The sequence below is a fragment of the Bos taurus genome, chromosome 9 (genome assembly GCF_002263795.3).
Source record: "Bos taurus isolate L1 Dominette 01449 registration number 42190680 breed Hereford chromosome 9, ARS-UCD2.0, whole genome shotgun sequence".
Taxonomy (NCBI): domain Eukaryota; kingdom Metazoa; phylum Chordata; class Mammalia; order Artiodactyla; family Bovidae; genus Bos; species Bos taurus.
In genome coordinates this window covers 104,429,400-104,445,581 of record NC_037336.1, presented here as the reverse complement: position 1 = coordinate 104,445,581, position 16,182 = coordinate 104,429,400, and the positions used below count along the sequence as shown (strand labels likewise).

The 16,182-nt window shown below is 38.1% G+C and overlaps 1 protein-coding gene and 1 pseudogene across 1 annotated transcript; both read right to left on the bottom strand.

Annotated features, from left to right (window-relative positions):
- Positions 1–4,153: 4,153 nt before the first annotated feature.
- On the bottom strand, positions 4,154–5,080 carry OR8B1Q (olfactory receptor family 8 subfamily B member 1Q). The gene has a single exon (NM_001390815.1). It carries the CDS (start codon positions 5,078–5,080, stop codon positions 4,154–4,156), a length of 927 nt encoding a protein of 308 aa, NP_001377744.1.
- OR8B82P (olfactory receptor family 8 subfamily B member 82, pseudogene) lies at positions 11,870–12,842 on the bottom strand (annotated as a pseudogene).

The following is a 16,182-nucleotide window of genomic DNA, read 5'->3' as shown; positions in this document are numbered from 1 at the left end:
CGTGGGGAGAAAGGACGGAAATTTTGACTTGGATAAGATTTGAATTAATTAAAAAAATTGCTTTAATGAATTTCCCAAATGAGGGCTCTTAAGAAAAATTTTAAAAATCTGATTAAAATCCTTGAAATGTATGCCTAAAATTTTAATTGCAGAAAAATTTATAATACTATGGGAGAACAAATTGGTAATTATTTTGCAATCTAATTTCACCTCCTCTTATGTCACTCTGAGAAGACTTTGAGTTCCTCAGAGGAATGTTAATAAGTAGGGAAAACAGTTTTTTTTTTGTTTAAAATTTTAATTTTTATTGGAGTATAGCTCATTAACAATATTGTGATAGTTTCAGTTGACAGTGAAAAGACTCAGCCATATACATACATTTTTCCATTCTTCCCCAAACTCCTCTCCCATCCAAGCTGTCACATAGCATTAGGTAGAGTTTTCTGTGGTATACCAGAGGTCCTTGTTGGTTATCCATTTTCAAATATAGCAATGTGCACAAATCCATTCCAAACTCCCTATCTCTTCCTCCCATCCTTCCCCCAGCAACCATTAGTTCATTCTCTAACTCTGTGAATCACTTTCTGGTCTGTAAGTTCATTTGCATTATTTCTTGTTGGATTTCAAATATAAGGGATTTCATATGATATTTCCCCTTCTGTGTCTGATGTACTTCGTTCAGTATGACAATCTCTAGATCCATCCATGTTTCTGCGAATGACATTATTTCATTCATTTTTAATGGCTGAGTAGTATTCCATTGTATATATGCACCATGACTTCTTTATCCATCCCTCTATTAACGGATATTTAGATTGCTTCCACATCTTGGCTATTGTAAATAGTGATGCAATGAACATTGGGGTGCATGTTTATCTGTTCAGTTGATGCTTTTCTCCAATATATACCCAGGGGTAGGATTGCAGTGTCATATGGTAGTTCTATTTTTTTTTTTTTTAAAGAACTGCCATACATTCCCACCAGCAGTGTAGAAGGATTCCCTTCTCTCCACATCTTCCCCAGCATTTATTCTTTGTGGATTTTTTTGATGATAGCCATTCTGGCAGGTGTGAGGTAATACTCAACCTAACGTTAGTGGAAGTAAAGAAATCCTAAAGATAAGAGCAGAAATAAATGCAGTAGACAAAGAAAGCAGTTGCAAAGATCAATGAAATGAAAATATGGTTCTTTGAAAAGATAAACAAAATTGATAAACCTTTAGCAAAACTCAAATTAAAAAGGGAGGGGACTCAAATCAATAAAGTTAAAAATGAAAAGTAAAAAGTACAAATGACTGCACAGAGATACGAAGAATCATAAGAGACTATGATGAGCAACTGTATGCCAATAGAATGGACAACCAGGAAGAAATGGACAAATTCTTAGAAAAGCAGTCTCCCAAGACTGAGCCAGGAAGAAATAGAAGATATGAGAAGACCAATCACAAGCACTAAAATTGAAACTGTGATTAAAATACTCCCAACAAACAAAAGCCCAGGACCTGATGGTTTCCAAGGGAATTCTACCAAACATTTACAGAAGAATTAATACATATGCTCCTGAAACTGTTCCCAAAAATTGCAGAGGAAGGAAAACTTTCAAACTCATTCTATGAGGCCACTAAGACCTGAAACGAAAGCCAGACAAAGATAGCACAAAAAAGAAAGTTATAGGCCAATAGCATTGATGAAAATAGATGCAAAACTCCTCAACAAAATTCTACCAATCTGAATCCAACAATACTTTTAAAAGATCACACACCATGATCAATTGGAATTCATCCCAGGGATGCAAGGATTTTTCAAATTCTGCAAATCAATCAATGTGATATACCACACCAACCAATCAAAGAATAAAAGCAATATGATCATCTCAATAGATGTACAATAAATTTTTGACAAAATTCAGCACCAGTTTATGATAAAAACTCTCCAGAAAGTCATAGAGGGTACATATGCATGTGTGCTAAGTCCCTTCAATTTTGTCCAACTCTTTGTGCCACTATGAACTGTAGCCTGCCAGGCTCCTCAGTCCATGGGATTCTCCAGGCAAGAATACTAGAGTCAGTTGCCATTTCCTTCTCCAGGGGATCTTCCCAACCCAGGGATCGAACCTGGGTCTCCTTCTTTGCAGGCAGATTCTTTATCACTGAGCCATAGAAATTAGGGAGTAGCAGAGACCCTTAGGCTTCTGAAAGTCTGTTTCTGCCCTGTTTCAAACCAGGGATCTTTGACATGTGAGGCAAACATGATAACTACTACACTACAGATACAAGGCCTAGAGGGTACCTCAACATGATAAGGGACATATACAACAAACCTATGCAACCCACTCCAGTATTCTTGCCTGGAAAATTCCATGGGCAGAGGAGTCTAGAGGGCTACAGTCTATGGAGTCACAAAGAGTAGGACACAACTGAAAGACTGTGCACAGAGTCATTTAAGTATTTTAGAGTAATCATTTCCCCATATTCTCTCAAAAGGAAAGTAATCCAACATTCTATTTGAGAAAAGTCATAACTTGAATTAGTCATCAAATATTCCTTTCAAATTATCATTTTCTAAAAGCATTTTGAGTATTTTATACCTTAAAATCCCTGAGGAAGTAGCCAATAAAAGCAGAAATGATAAAGTTTTGCCCAGGTCACATACAGTGTTGGAGGTTGATGAGTTTAATTTTTAAATTATCAAATAACTTTTCATTCTATCCATAGAAATCCTGTGATCTTCTTCATATTTCTAGGTCTTCCAGAAAAAAAAGAAGGGAATCATAAAAATGACTTTTATTTTCAAAATTTTATTTCCTAGATTCCTTATCCCTAATTTGAGTTTTAATCACTAATAGTTATTTTATCTTCAGGGGGAAAAAAAAAATGTCCTATAACTTTTTCCTCACAGGTAGTCACAACTTTTCTACCTTCATCTCAAAAGACACTACTATTGTATGGTCACTGTGTATCATAAGTTTATGAAAGCTTTATGGACTAAATATTTAATATATTAGATGGAATAGGTAAAAAATCCATATTTAAATGCAGTTCCTAAGCCTCATGAGAAATCCCCACAAAGACCTCTTATTTATTGGCAGTGTGGCTTGTTGACCTTGGCCTCATGACAGGATTCTGAACTCTTCAATCTACCGAACCCTGTTCCTTGAATTACAAACACTTGAAAGTATTCCTTTTTTTTTTTTCTTAATTTTTTGGAAAAAATAATGTCCTTACTTAAGCCAGTCATTTCCCCAGTATTCAGGTCCATAAGCCTTCCTATTTCCCAACAACATGGACAAAATAAATTATTTTCATAAGCAAACAAAGAAACAAAAAAATCTGAAAAAAAAATACCCATCCTGAGAAAAATTCATGTGACCCAGGGACAAAGCATAGTCAAATTTCAAATTAAAATATTTTCCTGTGTGCCATGTTTAATTAAACAAAAATAATGAGATAAAGCAGAAGCAAAGTATACTGATATTAGTAGACTTTAAAACATAAAACTGAATTTAGTCTAGATGTCTTCATTAAGAAATATACATCTGTAAATAAAACAATTACTACTCTGAGTTATACTTTCCCACCCAGGAGTGTATGTTAATAATCTGTTATGTGCAGGAATGGCTGTGTAAAAGTAAGAAAATTCTTTGTCAAAAAAGCAAAATGTGCATTGTCAACAAAAACAAAATTTTTTATACTTAGCCATTATGTAACTTTATATCTCAGAGATTAAATGAAATATATTCTTGCTCAAGGAAGACTGGAAGGAAAAGAGGAGAAAGCATTGACTGATTCATGTTTCCAATGGCAAATGTCAGATAAGACAATTGTAAAGATACAACGTCAAACTAATGTTCCCCGATTTAATCATCAGTGGACAAGTCTTCGATTTCAACAGGGAAAAAGTTCAAACTGATAGAAAAAACAGATTTAATAAATTTTTGTGAAGACTATTAATAAATGGGAGAAAATGAGGAAAGGAAATTGTGCTAATGGTAAGAAACGAGAGAATAATTCTAAAAAGTGGAAATAAATTGAGATGACTCAGCTATCCTTCCACATGGTGAAAAAGAAATAAGATAGTCAACAAAGTTACTATGATTAAACACAGAAACTTTCTGCCCTTGACCAACTTCACAGAGAGAGATACTCTATTCAAAATTATCTCCTACTCAGGGTTTTTCTCAGAGCAGTTTTCACATCTTTATTTCTCAAACTATAGATTAAGGGGTTCATCATAGCAACCACATTGGTGTAAAATACAGAAGAGATTTTTTCCTCATCCATAGAACCAGCAGAAGATGGTTTGAGATACATGAATGACATTGATCCAAAGAACAGAGAAACAGCGATTATGTGGGAAGTACAAGTGCTGAAGGCTTTGGACCTGCCCTCCGTGGACTTGATTTGAAGGATGTTGGTGAGGATGAGACAATAAGAGACAAAGATAGTGAAACTGGGCACAATGATGTTGATGCCCACCACAATGAAAACTACAAGTTCATTGACATAGGTACTTGTGCAGGAGAGCTGGAGCAAAGGGTGGACATCACAGAAATAATGGTTGATGGTGTTAGCATCACAGAAGGTCAGTCTCAGCATGCATCCAGTGTGAGCCATGGCACCAGAAAATGCCATCAAGTAGGAGCTAAGCACAAGGCTGGAACACACTTTAGGGGACATGGCCACATTATACAAAAGTGGGTTACAGATGGCCACATAGCGGTCATAGGCCATTGATGTCAGCACATAGCATTCAGAAATGACAAAAAAACAGAAGAAGTAGAGCTGGGTCATGCACCCCATGTAAGAAATGATATTCTTCTTTGATGTGAAGTTAATCATCATTCTGGGTGTAAACACAGAAGAATAACAGAGATCTATGAAGGACAAGTTAAAGAGGAAAAAGTACATGGGGGTGTGCAGATTTGAATTCAGTGAGATTAGGATTATCAATCCCAAATTTCCCAAAATAGTGATCATATACATTCCTAGGAACAGTAAGAACAGAGGGGGTTGGAGATCAGGTCGGTCTGTTAATCCCAACAGAATGAATTCGGTCACAAAAGAGTCATTTCCAGGGGCCATTCTTCTCTGAGGGAATCTGTGGATGCAGGACAAAAGGGTTCTATTAGAGAACAACCCAGCTCTTCATAGTGTCTCATCCTACAAAAGAGCTCAGTTTTTTTCTTGTTTAGTCACTAAGTTGAGTCCAACTCTTTTGTGACCCCATGGATTGTAGCCCTCAAGGTTCCCATGCCCATGGAATTTCCCAGGCAAGAATACTAGAGTGAATTGCCATTTCCTTTACCAGAGGTTCTTCACAACCCAGGGATCGAACCACATCTCTTGCATCAGCAGGAGGGTTCTGTACCACTGAGCCACCAGGGAAGCCCAGCACAAAAGAGTATACACACTGGGAATGCCTGACACTATCCCAACCTGGTCCCATAGAATCTGACTTTACCATTATTACAATACAGAGTGATGTGGACTTGACCTTTATTAGAGCTGTTATAAGCTAAATATAGCAAAGTACATCACAGTCTACAGAGGGAAGGCCAGTCCTGCCATACGCAAGCATACCTGCTGGATAATCCAAGGGGAAGATGGATGGATTAGGATACAATTGTTCCCCTCTCATTTCACCATTTCCTTATTTTCTTCAACTCTTCCCTCACCACTATAACTGGAGGCAGTGATCCTAGCAACCTGGACCTGGCTTCTAATGCAGATTATCTGTGACATGGTCTAAACCAAAAATATGCTTTCTAATCCAAGATGAGGGGACCAGAATCTATAAGAGTTGTTACTCCACTTGTCACAGAGTTAAAAGCCATAAAGTTAGAAGAGTGAGAGTTACACCTACTTAGAGGAAACTTCCTGACTGATATGTCCTCTGAGACCCCCTCCTGTCTCTGAACAGTCTCCGATCCCTCTCTGACAGATTCATCCATTAGCTTCACTTGACTCCCAGAACTACACAAAATGAGAAACAATGGACCCTGGATTTTCATCTCAGAACAAGCAATAAGTATTGTAAATGGAATTCGGCATGGAAGATGAATTCAGAAACCCAGCCTCCTTAGGGCAGAAAACCTCGGGGCTGGCTCCCTTGTCATTAGTCCTCACCTTGTTGGTCCTGGAAATGTAATGTCAGGTTCTTGAGGCTTGATTCCTTTGACTCTAAAATGAGACAGCATTGATGTATGCCCACAAAAACTTTATGAACTACCATAATTTCTGGTTATTTTCAGTCCCCTCAAGAGGCAGAGGAAAATAAAGCATTTTATTACCTCACTTGCAACTTGATTAGACACAGAAGATTTAATATGAGTGTAATGATGTAAGCCACATGGTTAAAAACAGACTAGAGGTTTGCTCCAACAATTCCCCAGGGAATAGATCATATATTAAAACAAAAAAAGAAGGAAACTATACACATGGTTCATGATCTGTCTTTAGTTCTTTAGGGACTCACTCTTTTAACCATTTTCACTTTACTCTAGGGATTGAATATTCTCAGGTGGATCGAAGTAAATTCCTGTCTCCTCATTATCTACACAACTGAAGGGAAAGCTACTGCATTGCTTCATTCCCTCTTTATGTCCATTTAAATGAATGTGTTTTCTCGAAGGGTCCCACTTTCAAGTTTCTTTATTTCTTTATCTCAATGTTTTAAAATGTTGAAATAACTCATTTCACTTGTTCTGTCTGTGGGAAATTGCTCATAGCTCAGTTGGTAAAGAGTCTGCCTGCAATTCAGGAGACACTGGAGAAGGGAATGGCAACTCACACCAATATTCTTGCCTGGAAAATCCCATGGACAGAGGAGCCTGGCAGGCTACAGCCTAAAGGGTCACAAGAGTTGGACACGACTAAGCAGCACAGATGTCGCTTCTATATTTTATACATTTACAGTTTATAACTCTAACACACACCTGAAATTTCTTCCTGATTCTCCTGTTGGGTCACTTTCTGTAAAAATTCAGTAACTGAAGTTATCAGTTTCTTCTCACTATAGAAATCACTAGGGACTATGTAGTTAGGCGGTTTGTGAATCTTTCTTTCCTTCTTCCAACATTAAACTGTAACAGTTGCACAGTTTAGTTGCTCAGTCATTTTTTCTATAATATTCTGACAGAATAAAAACTAATATGAAAGAACATTTACCTTTTCTAAAAATGAAACAAATTTAACTTTCATTTTGAGGCTTCTCAAATGCCAGACTTGTGACCAGCTTTAAAACTACTAGACCATTCAGGAATGACGTAAGTCAAATCCCTTATGATTATACAGCGGAAGTGAGAAATAGATTCAAGGGATTAGATCTGATAGAGTGCCTGAAGAAATATGGATGGAGGTTCATGACATTGTACAGGAGACAGGGAGCAAGACCATCCCCACGAAAAAGAAATGCAAAAAAGCAAAATGGCTATCTAAGGAGGCCTTACAAATAGCCGAGAAAAGAAGAGAAGCAAAAAGCAAAGGAGAAAAGGAAATATATACCCATTTGAATGCAGAGTTCCAAAGAATAGAAAGGAGAGATAAGAAAGGCTTCCTCAGTGATTAGTGCAAAGAAATAGAGGAAAACAATAGAATGGGAAAGACTAGAGATCTCCTCAAGAAAATTAGAGATACTAAGGGAACATTTCATGCAAAGATGGGTTCAATAAAGGATAGAAATGGTATGGATATAAGAGAAGCACAAGACATTAAGAAGAGGTGGCAAGAATACACAGAAGAACTATATAAAAAAGATTTTCATGACCCAGATAATCACAATGGTATGATCACTCACCTAGAGCCAGACATCCTGGAATGTGAAGTCAAGTGGGCCTTAGGAAGCATCACTATGAACAAAGCTAGTGGAGGTGATGGAATTCCAGTTGAGCTATTTCAAATCCTAAAAGATGATGGTGTGAAAGTGCTGCACTCAATATGCCAGCAAATTTGGAAAACTCAGCAGTGGCCACAGGACTGGAAAAGGTCAGTTTTCATTCCAATCCCAAAGAAGGGCAATGCCAAAGAATGCTCAAACTACAGCACAAATGCACTCATCTCACATGCTCATAAAGTAATGCTCAAAATTCTCCAAGCCAGACTTTAACTGTATGTGAACCATGAACTTCCAGATGTTCAAGCTGGTTTTAGAAAAGGCAGAGGAACCAGAGATCAAAGTTCCAACATCCACTGGATTATCAAAAAAGCAAGAGAGCTCCAGAAAAACATCTAGTTCTGCTTTATTGACTATGCCAAAGCCTTTGACTATGTGGATCACCACAAAGTGTGGAAAAATCTTAAAAAGGTGGGAATACGAGACCATCTGACGTGCCTCTTGAGAAACCTGTATGCAGGTCATGAAACAACAGAAACAGACATGGAAAAACAGACTGGTTCCAAGTTGGGAAAGGAGTATGTTAAGGCTGTATATTGTCATCCTGCTTATTTAACTATATGCAGAGTACATCATGAGAAACGCTGGGCTGATGAATGAAACACAAGGTGGAATCAAGACTGCCGGGAGAAATATCAATTATCTCAGATATGCAGATGACACCACCCTTATGGCACAAGCGTTTGAGTGAACTCCAGGAGTTGGTGATGGACAGGGAGGCCTGGTGTGCTGCATTCATGGCGTTGCAGAGTTGGACACGACTGAGTGACTGAACTGAACTGAATGGGTAATAAGCTGATTTGCTATTTCTGCTATGTCAAAACCTTTGACTGTGTGGATCACAATAAACTGTGGAAAATTCTCAAAGAGATGGGAATACCAGACCAACTGATCTGCCTCTTGAGAAATTTGTATGCAGGTCAGGAAGCAACAGTTAGAACTGGACATGGAACAACAGACTGGTTCCAAATAGGAAAAGGAGTACGTCAAGGCTGTGTATTGTCACCCTGCTTGTTAAACTTATATGCAGAGTACATCATGAGAAACGCTGGACTGGAAGAAACACAAGCTGGAATCAAGATTGCTGGGAGAAATATCAATCACCTCAGATATGCAGAGGACACCACCCTTATGGCAGAAAGTGAAGAGGAACTCAAAAGCCTCTTGATGAAAGTGAAAGTAGAGAGTGAAAAAGTTGGCTTAAAGCTCAACATTCAGAAAATGAAGATCATGGCATCTGGTCCCATCACTTTATGGGAAATAGATAGGGAAACAGTGGAAACAGTGTTAGACTTTATTTTTTTTGGGCTCCAAAATCACTGCAGATGGTGACTGCAGCCATGAAATTAAAAGACGCTTACTCCTTGGAAGGAAAGTTACAACCAACCTAGATAGCATATTCAAAAGCAGAGACATTACTTTGCCAATAAATGTCCGTCTAGTCAAGGCTATGGTTTTTCCTGTGGTCATGTATGGATGTGAGAGTTGGACTGTGAAGAAGGCTGAGCACCAAAGAATTGATGACTTTGAACTGTGGTGTTGGAGAAGACTCTTGAGAGTCCCTTGGACTGCAAGGAGATCCAACCAGTCCATTCTGAAGGAGATCAACCCTGGGATTTCTTTGGAAGGAATGATGCTAAAGCTGAAACTCCAGTACATTGGCCACCTCATGCGAAGAGTTGACTCATTGGAAAAGACTCTGATGCTGGGAGGGATTGGGGGCAGGAGGAGAAGGGGACGACAGAGGATGAGATGGCTGGATGGCATCACTGACTCGGTGGATGTGAGTCTGGGTGAACTCCGGGAGTTGGTGATGGACAGGCAGGCCTGGTGTGCTGCAATTCATGGGGTTGCAAAGAGTTGGACATGACTGAGCGACTGAACTGAACTGAACTGATACACTTTGAAATTAACATCAATATGGCTTGTTACCAACTTTCACCGTTCAAAGGTACTACATAATAATCAACTATATTCCCCACACTGTTCATGCCTATCACTTGTTTATTTTGCAACTGGAAGATTATATCTCTTAAAGTCTCTCACCAACTTCTCTCCTGCCCTCTCTTCCTTCCTTCTGACAACAATCTGTTTATTCTCTGTATCTGTAACAGTTTCTGCTTGCCTACGTTGTTTATTTTTACTCTTTTGTAGATTCCAAATATAAGTGAAATCATACAGTATTTGTCTATCTGACTTATTTCACTTAATATTCTCTAAATTCATTTATGTTCTCTCAAATAGCAAGATTTCATTCTTTTTTATGTATGAGAAGTATTCCATTGTATAAATATATACCACGTCTCCTTTATCCAATCGTCCATTATATCACTGAGCCTTTAGGCATACATATCTTGGCCAATAATGCTTCAATGAACTTCAGGGTGTGTATATATTTTTGGATTGGTGATGTTGTTTCCTTTAGGTAAATGCTCAGGAGTGGAGTGGCTGGACTGTATGGTAGTTCTATTTTTAATTTTTGAGGAACCTTCATACTGTTTTCCATTGTTTACATGCCACCAACAGTGCACTAGAGTTCCCTTTTCTGTACATGTTTACCAACAGTTTTTGCTTATTGCCTTTTTGTTTGCTATTCTAACAGTAATGACGTATCTCCTTGGATTTGATTTGCATTTCTCTGAAGATAAGTGAAGCTGAACATCGTTTCATGGGTCTGGTAGTCATCCATATGTCTTTGAAAAAATACTCCTCTGCCCATTTTTTAATTGGGTTATTTGTTTTCTAGATGCTGAGTAATACAGGTTATTTTTATATTTTGAATACTATTAGCCTGTTTTCAGACATAATGTTTTCTAATATCTTCTCCTATTCAGTAGACTGAGTTTTTATTTTGCTAAGTTTCTTGTGCTCTACAATATCTTTTCAATTTCATGCAGTCTCTTCTGCTTAATTTTACTTTTATTTCTTAGGCTGAGGAGACGTATCCAAAAAACTTTTTTGATACTGCCATAAACTTTTCTGATATTCACCTTGAGAAAAAGTCATGCACCACCCAAAGACAAAGTTTGAAAGTCAACTTTCAAATTAGAGTATTTTCTCCTTTCCATGTTTACTGAAACAAAAACAATGACAATGAAATAAGAAAAAAAAAAAAAAAAGAAATATACCCTGGAGGAGCACATGGCAACCACTCCAATAATCTTGCCTGGAGAATCCCACGGACAGAAGAGCCTGGCAGGCTATAGGCCATAAGGCCGTGAAGAGTCAGCATAATTTATAAATGTTATATCACCTTATTGAACTGAGCCCTTTATCATCATGTAATGACTTTCTTTGTATCTTATTAAAGTCTTTATCTTAAAGTCAAAAAAAAAAAAAACAATGACACAAAGTAGAAGCAAAGTACTACTCTGAACTTAGCTCTCACATCCAGGTCATACATTTTAACAACATGTTATGTGCAGGACTGGATGTGCAAACTAAGAAAAAAATTTTCCAGGAAAATATAATGTGTAATGTTTAGAGAAGTAAAGTGGTTTATACTTAGCAGTCATTATGGAACCTTCCATCTCAGGCATTTAAGGAGATGCATTCTTGCTCAAGGAAGATTGAAAAGACAGGAAGAGAAAAATTGTCTGATTCATCCTTCCAATGGCAAGTGGCAAAATAAGACATCCTCAGTGACACTAGGTCACCCTAATGTTCCATGTTTCATCATCTATAGAGCACTTTTATATTTCCAGAGGGGAAATATGTTCAAACAGAGAAAAAAAAAAAGCAAGAGGTAATACTTTTTTCTAATAAGTGTTAATAAATGAGAGACGGTGAGAAATTCAGCAAATGGTTAGGTAAAAGAGAAGTATGGCTCTACACAGAGTGGAAATAAATTGAGAGATGACTCAGATTTCCTTCTACCTGGTTAAAAAGAAACAAAAAGATTGTCAACAAAATTATTAAATACAGAACCTTTCTGCCCTGTGACCAACTGCACAGAGAGATATTCTATCAATTCAAAATTCTCTCCTACTCAGAGATTTTCTCAGTGCAGCTTTCACATCTTTATTTCTCAAGCTGTAGATTAAAGGGTTCATCATGGCAACACATTGGTGTAAAAGACAGAAGAGATTTATTTCATCCATAGACCCACCAGATGAAGGTTTGAGACACATAAATGTACATGATTCAAAGAAGAGAGAAACAGCAAAGATGTGGGGATAGCAGGTACTGAAGATTTTGGACCTGCTGTCTATGGAGCTGATGTGGAAGATGTTGGTGAGGATGAGACCATAAGAGACAAAGATGGTGAAACTGGGCACAATGATGTTGATGCCCACCACAATGAAAACTACCAGCTCACTGATGTGGCTACCTGTGCAGGAGAGCTTGAGCAGATGAAAGACATCACACAAATAATGGTTGATGTTGTTTGCATCACAGAAGGTCAGTCTCAGTATGCATTCAGTGTGAACCATGACACCAGAAAGTGCCATCAAGTAGGAAATAAGCATAAGGGTGGAACACACTTTAGGGGACATGACAACATTATACAAGAGTGGTTTACAGATGACCACATAACAGTAGTAGGCCATTGATGTCAGCAGATAGCATTCAGTAATGATGAAAAAAATGGAAAAAGTAGAGCTGAGTCTTGCATCCCATATAAGAAATAATATTCATCTTTGATAAGAAGTTAATTAGCATTTTGGGTGTAAATACATAAGAATAACAGAGGTATATGAAGGACAAGTTAAAGAGGAAAAAGTCCATGGGGGTGTGTAGGTGTGAATTCAGTGCAATTAGCATTATCAGTCCCAAATTTCCCAGCACAGTGAACATGTACATTCCTAGGAACAGGAAGAACAGAGGGAGTTGGAGATCATGTCAGTCTGTTAATCCCAACAGATTGAATTCGGTCACAAAAGAGACATTTCCAGGAGCCATTCTTCTCTAAGGGAATCTATGGATACAGGATGAAATTGTTCAATTAGAGAACAACTCAGCTCTTCCCACTGTGTCTCATCCTACAAAAGAGTATTTTTGCTGTTGTTGAGTTTCTAAGTCATGTCCGACCCTTTCGTGACTCCATGGACTGGTTCCATGTCCATGGGATGTCCCAGGCAAGAATACTAGAGTGGGTTGCCATTTCCATCTCTGGGGATCTTCCTGACCCAGGGATTGAGCCTGCATCTCCTGCATTAGAAGATGGATTCTTAGCACTGAGCCACGAGGAAAGTTCAGCACTAAAGAGTACAAACACTGTGGATGCCTGACACTATCCCAACCTAGTCCCATAGAATCTGTCTTCACCTTTGTCATGATATGGAGCTTTTATAAGCTAAATATAGCAAAGGATATCACAAACAGCTTACAGAGGAAAGGCCAGTGCTACCATATGCAAACATACCAGCTGAAAAAACCAAGAGGGAAGAGAGTTGGATTAGGACACTATCATTCTACTCTCATCTCAACATTTCCTCATTCACTTGAGGTCTTCCCTCATCAGTAGAACTCCAAGCAGTGACTGTAGCAACTAGGCGCTGGCTTCTAATACACATTAGACTTCATATGGTCAGAACCAAGAATTCTGTTTGTAATCCAAGAAAATAGTCTATGAGAATTAAGTAACTTCCCTTGTCACAAAGTAAAAGTCATAAACATAAAAGAGTGAGAGCTTTAATCTCTTAGAGGAAACTTCCTGACTGATATGTTTTGAGCCCACTCATGTTTTGGAACATTCTCTGATCCCTCTCCAACAGATCCCCTGGGATCACTTGAGTCTTAGAACTACACACAATGAGAAAGACTAGGCATATATTCGGTTCCCCAATTTTCGTCTCAAAACAAGGACAAGGAATAAGTATTGTAAATTGAATTAGGTATGTAAGTTAAATTCAGAAACTCATCCTTCTTAGTTTAGAAAACCACAGAGCTGATTCCCTTATCTGTTGGTATTGGAAATGTAATTTCAGATTCTTTAGGCTTGATTTCCTTGATTCTAAGAAGAGACAACCTAGACATATGCTTAGGAAATTTTTATGATCTAGTGTAATTTCTGATTATATTGTCCTTTCAAGCAGTAGAAAGAGTCAAAGCCTTTAATTATCACACTTGCTAGTAATTAGACACAGAAAGATTTAATGTGAGTATAATGATGTAATGCTGTTGGTAAAAACTGGGTAAAAGCTTTCTAAGTCTCTTCCCTGAGGTGTAATAAGGAAATTAAGATCCCTGTGTGTAATCTGCCTTTAATTCTGATGGACCTACTGTTTTAATTATTTTTGCTTTACTCTGGGGACTGTGCCTCCCTCAGGTAGATCCACAGTGAATTCCCATCTCTTTATTATCTTCACCTCTGAAGGGAAACCTAGAACACTGCTTCAGTCCCTCTCTATGCCCATTTCCTAAATGGACATATTTCTGTAAGAGTCTTATTTACAGGTCTCTTTATTTCTTTATCTGAAAATTTTCAAATGAAGCAATTTTCAAGTTTTGCAACAATATGTTTCATATACATGTAAGCATCCTATCTCGATTCCCCTCCTTTTAGTGAGGTCCAAACAGACATAAAGAGCTTCAATTGCTAACAAGAAATGATAATTAAGTTGATTCCTTAATCTATTGCCATATGTAAACTTTAGAAGTGCGGATTCATGTTTATGTATGGCAAAACCAATATAATATTGTAAAGTAATTAGCCTCAAATTAAAATAAATAAATTTAAATTAAAAAAACAAACTTCTATATTATTTTATCCACAGCATTCTGATAGAATGAAATCTAATTTGACAGAAAGTTTATTTTTTCTAAAAATGAAACAAATTGCATTTTGAGGCTTCTCAAATGGAAATCTTGTGACCCACTTTAACTATTTTTGGCACATCAAATAATGGTAAAATACAAAACAGAGTGGCTGTACTTCTGTATGCCTTTAAGGGTTCCCAAGTAGTTTAATTATTATTTACTTCTTTAGATACACTTTTTTCTCAAAAAGGAAGAGAAATTTATAAAAAGGGGTAAGATGTAAATGAAAAAAAATTTCCAACTGGGTCAACTATTTTTTAAATATAGGCCTTGGTATGTGAAAATAATGTATGCTGATATTGAGATAAAGGGATATGGTATGAGTGCCACTGAAAATGATAAATCAAGAATATAGCAATGAGTCAAAAACTGTAAGTCAATGTTGAACATCAAAAAATACAAAAAAAGCAAGCATATCAATGTTGCTAAATTCATAATATGTAACCCTTCAGAGGAGATTCAGTTCAGTTCAGTTGCTCAGTCGTGTCTGACTCTCTGTGGCCCCATGAGTTGCAACATGCCAGACCTCCTTGTCCAACACCAACTCCCAGAGCCTACCCAAACTCGTGTCCGTTGAGTCAGTGATGCCATCTAACCATCTCATCCTCTGTCGTCCCCTTCTCCTCCTGCCTTCAATCTTTCCCAGCATCAGGATCCTTTCAAATGAGGCAGCTCTTCGCATCAGGTGGCCAAAGTATTGGAGTTTCAGCTTTAACATCACACCTTCCAATGAACACCCAGGACTGATCTCCTTTAGGATGGACTGGTTGGATCTCCTTGCAGTCCAAGGGACTCAAGAGTCTTCTACAACACCACAATTCAAAAGCATCAATTCTTCTGTGCTCAGCCCTCTTTATAGTCCAACTCTCACATCCATACATGACTACTGGAAAAATCATAGCCTTGACTAGATGGGCTTTTGTTGGCAAAGTAATGTCTCTGCTTTTTAATATGCTGTCCTGTTTGGTCATAACTTTTCTTTCAAGGAGTAAGCGTCTTTTATTTTCATGGCTGTAATCACCATCTTCAGTGATTTTGCTGCTGCTGCTGCTAAGTCGCTTCAGTCGTGTCCAACTCTGTGCGACCCCATAGACAGCAGCCCACCAGGCCCCATGGTCCCTGGGATTCTCCAGGCAAGAACACGAGTGGGTTGCCATTTCCTCCTCCAATGCATGAAAGTGAAAAGTGAAAGTGAAAATGAAGTCGTGTTTGACTCTTAGTGACCCCATGGACTGCAGCCTACCAGGCTCCTCCGTCCATGGCAGGTGGAGTATTTTCATTTCCTCCGTCCATTTTCTAGGCAAGAGTACTGGAGTGGGTTGCCGTTGCTCTCTCCCAGTGATTTTGGAGCCCCCCAAAATAAAGTCTCTCACTGTTTCCACTGTTTCATCATCTATTTGCCATGAAGTGATGGGACCAGAGGCCATGATCTTAGTTTTCTGAATGTTGAGCATTAAGCCAACTTTTTCACTCTCCTCTTTCACTTTCAACAAGAGGCTCTTTAGTTCTTCTTCACTTTCTGCCATACGGT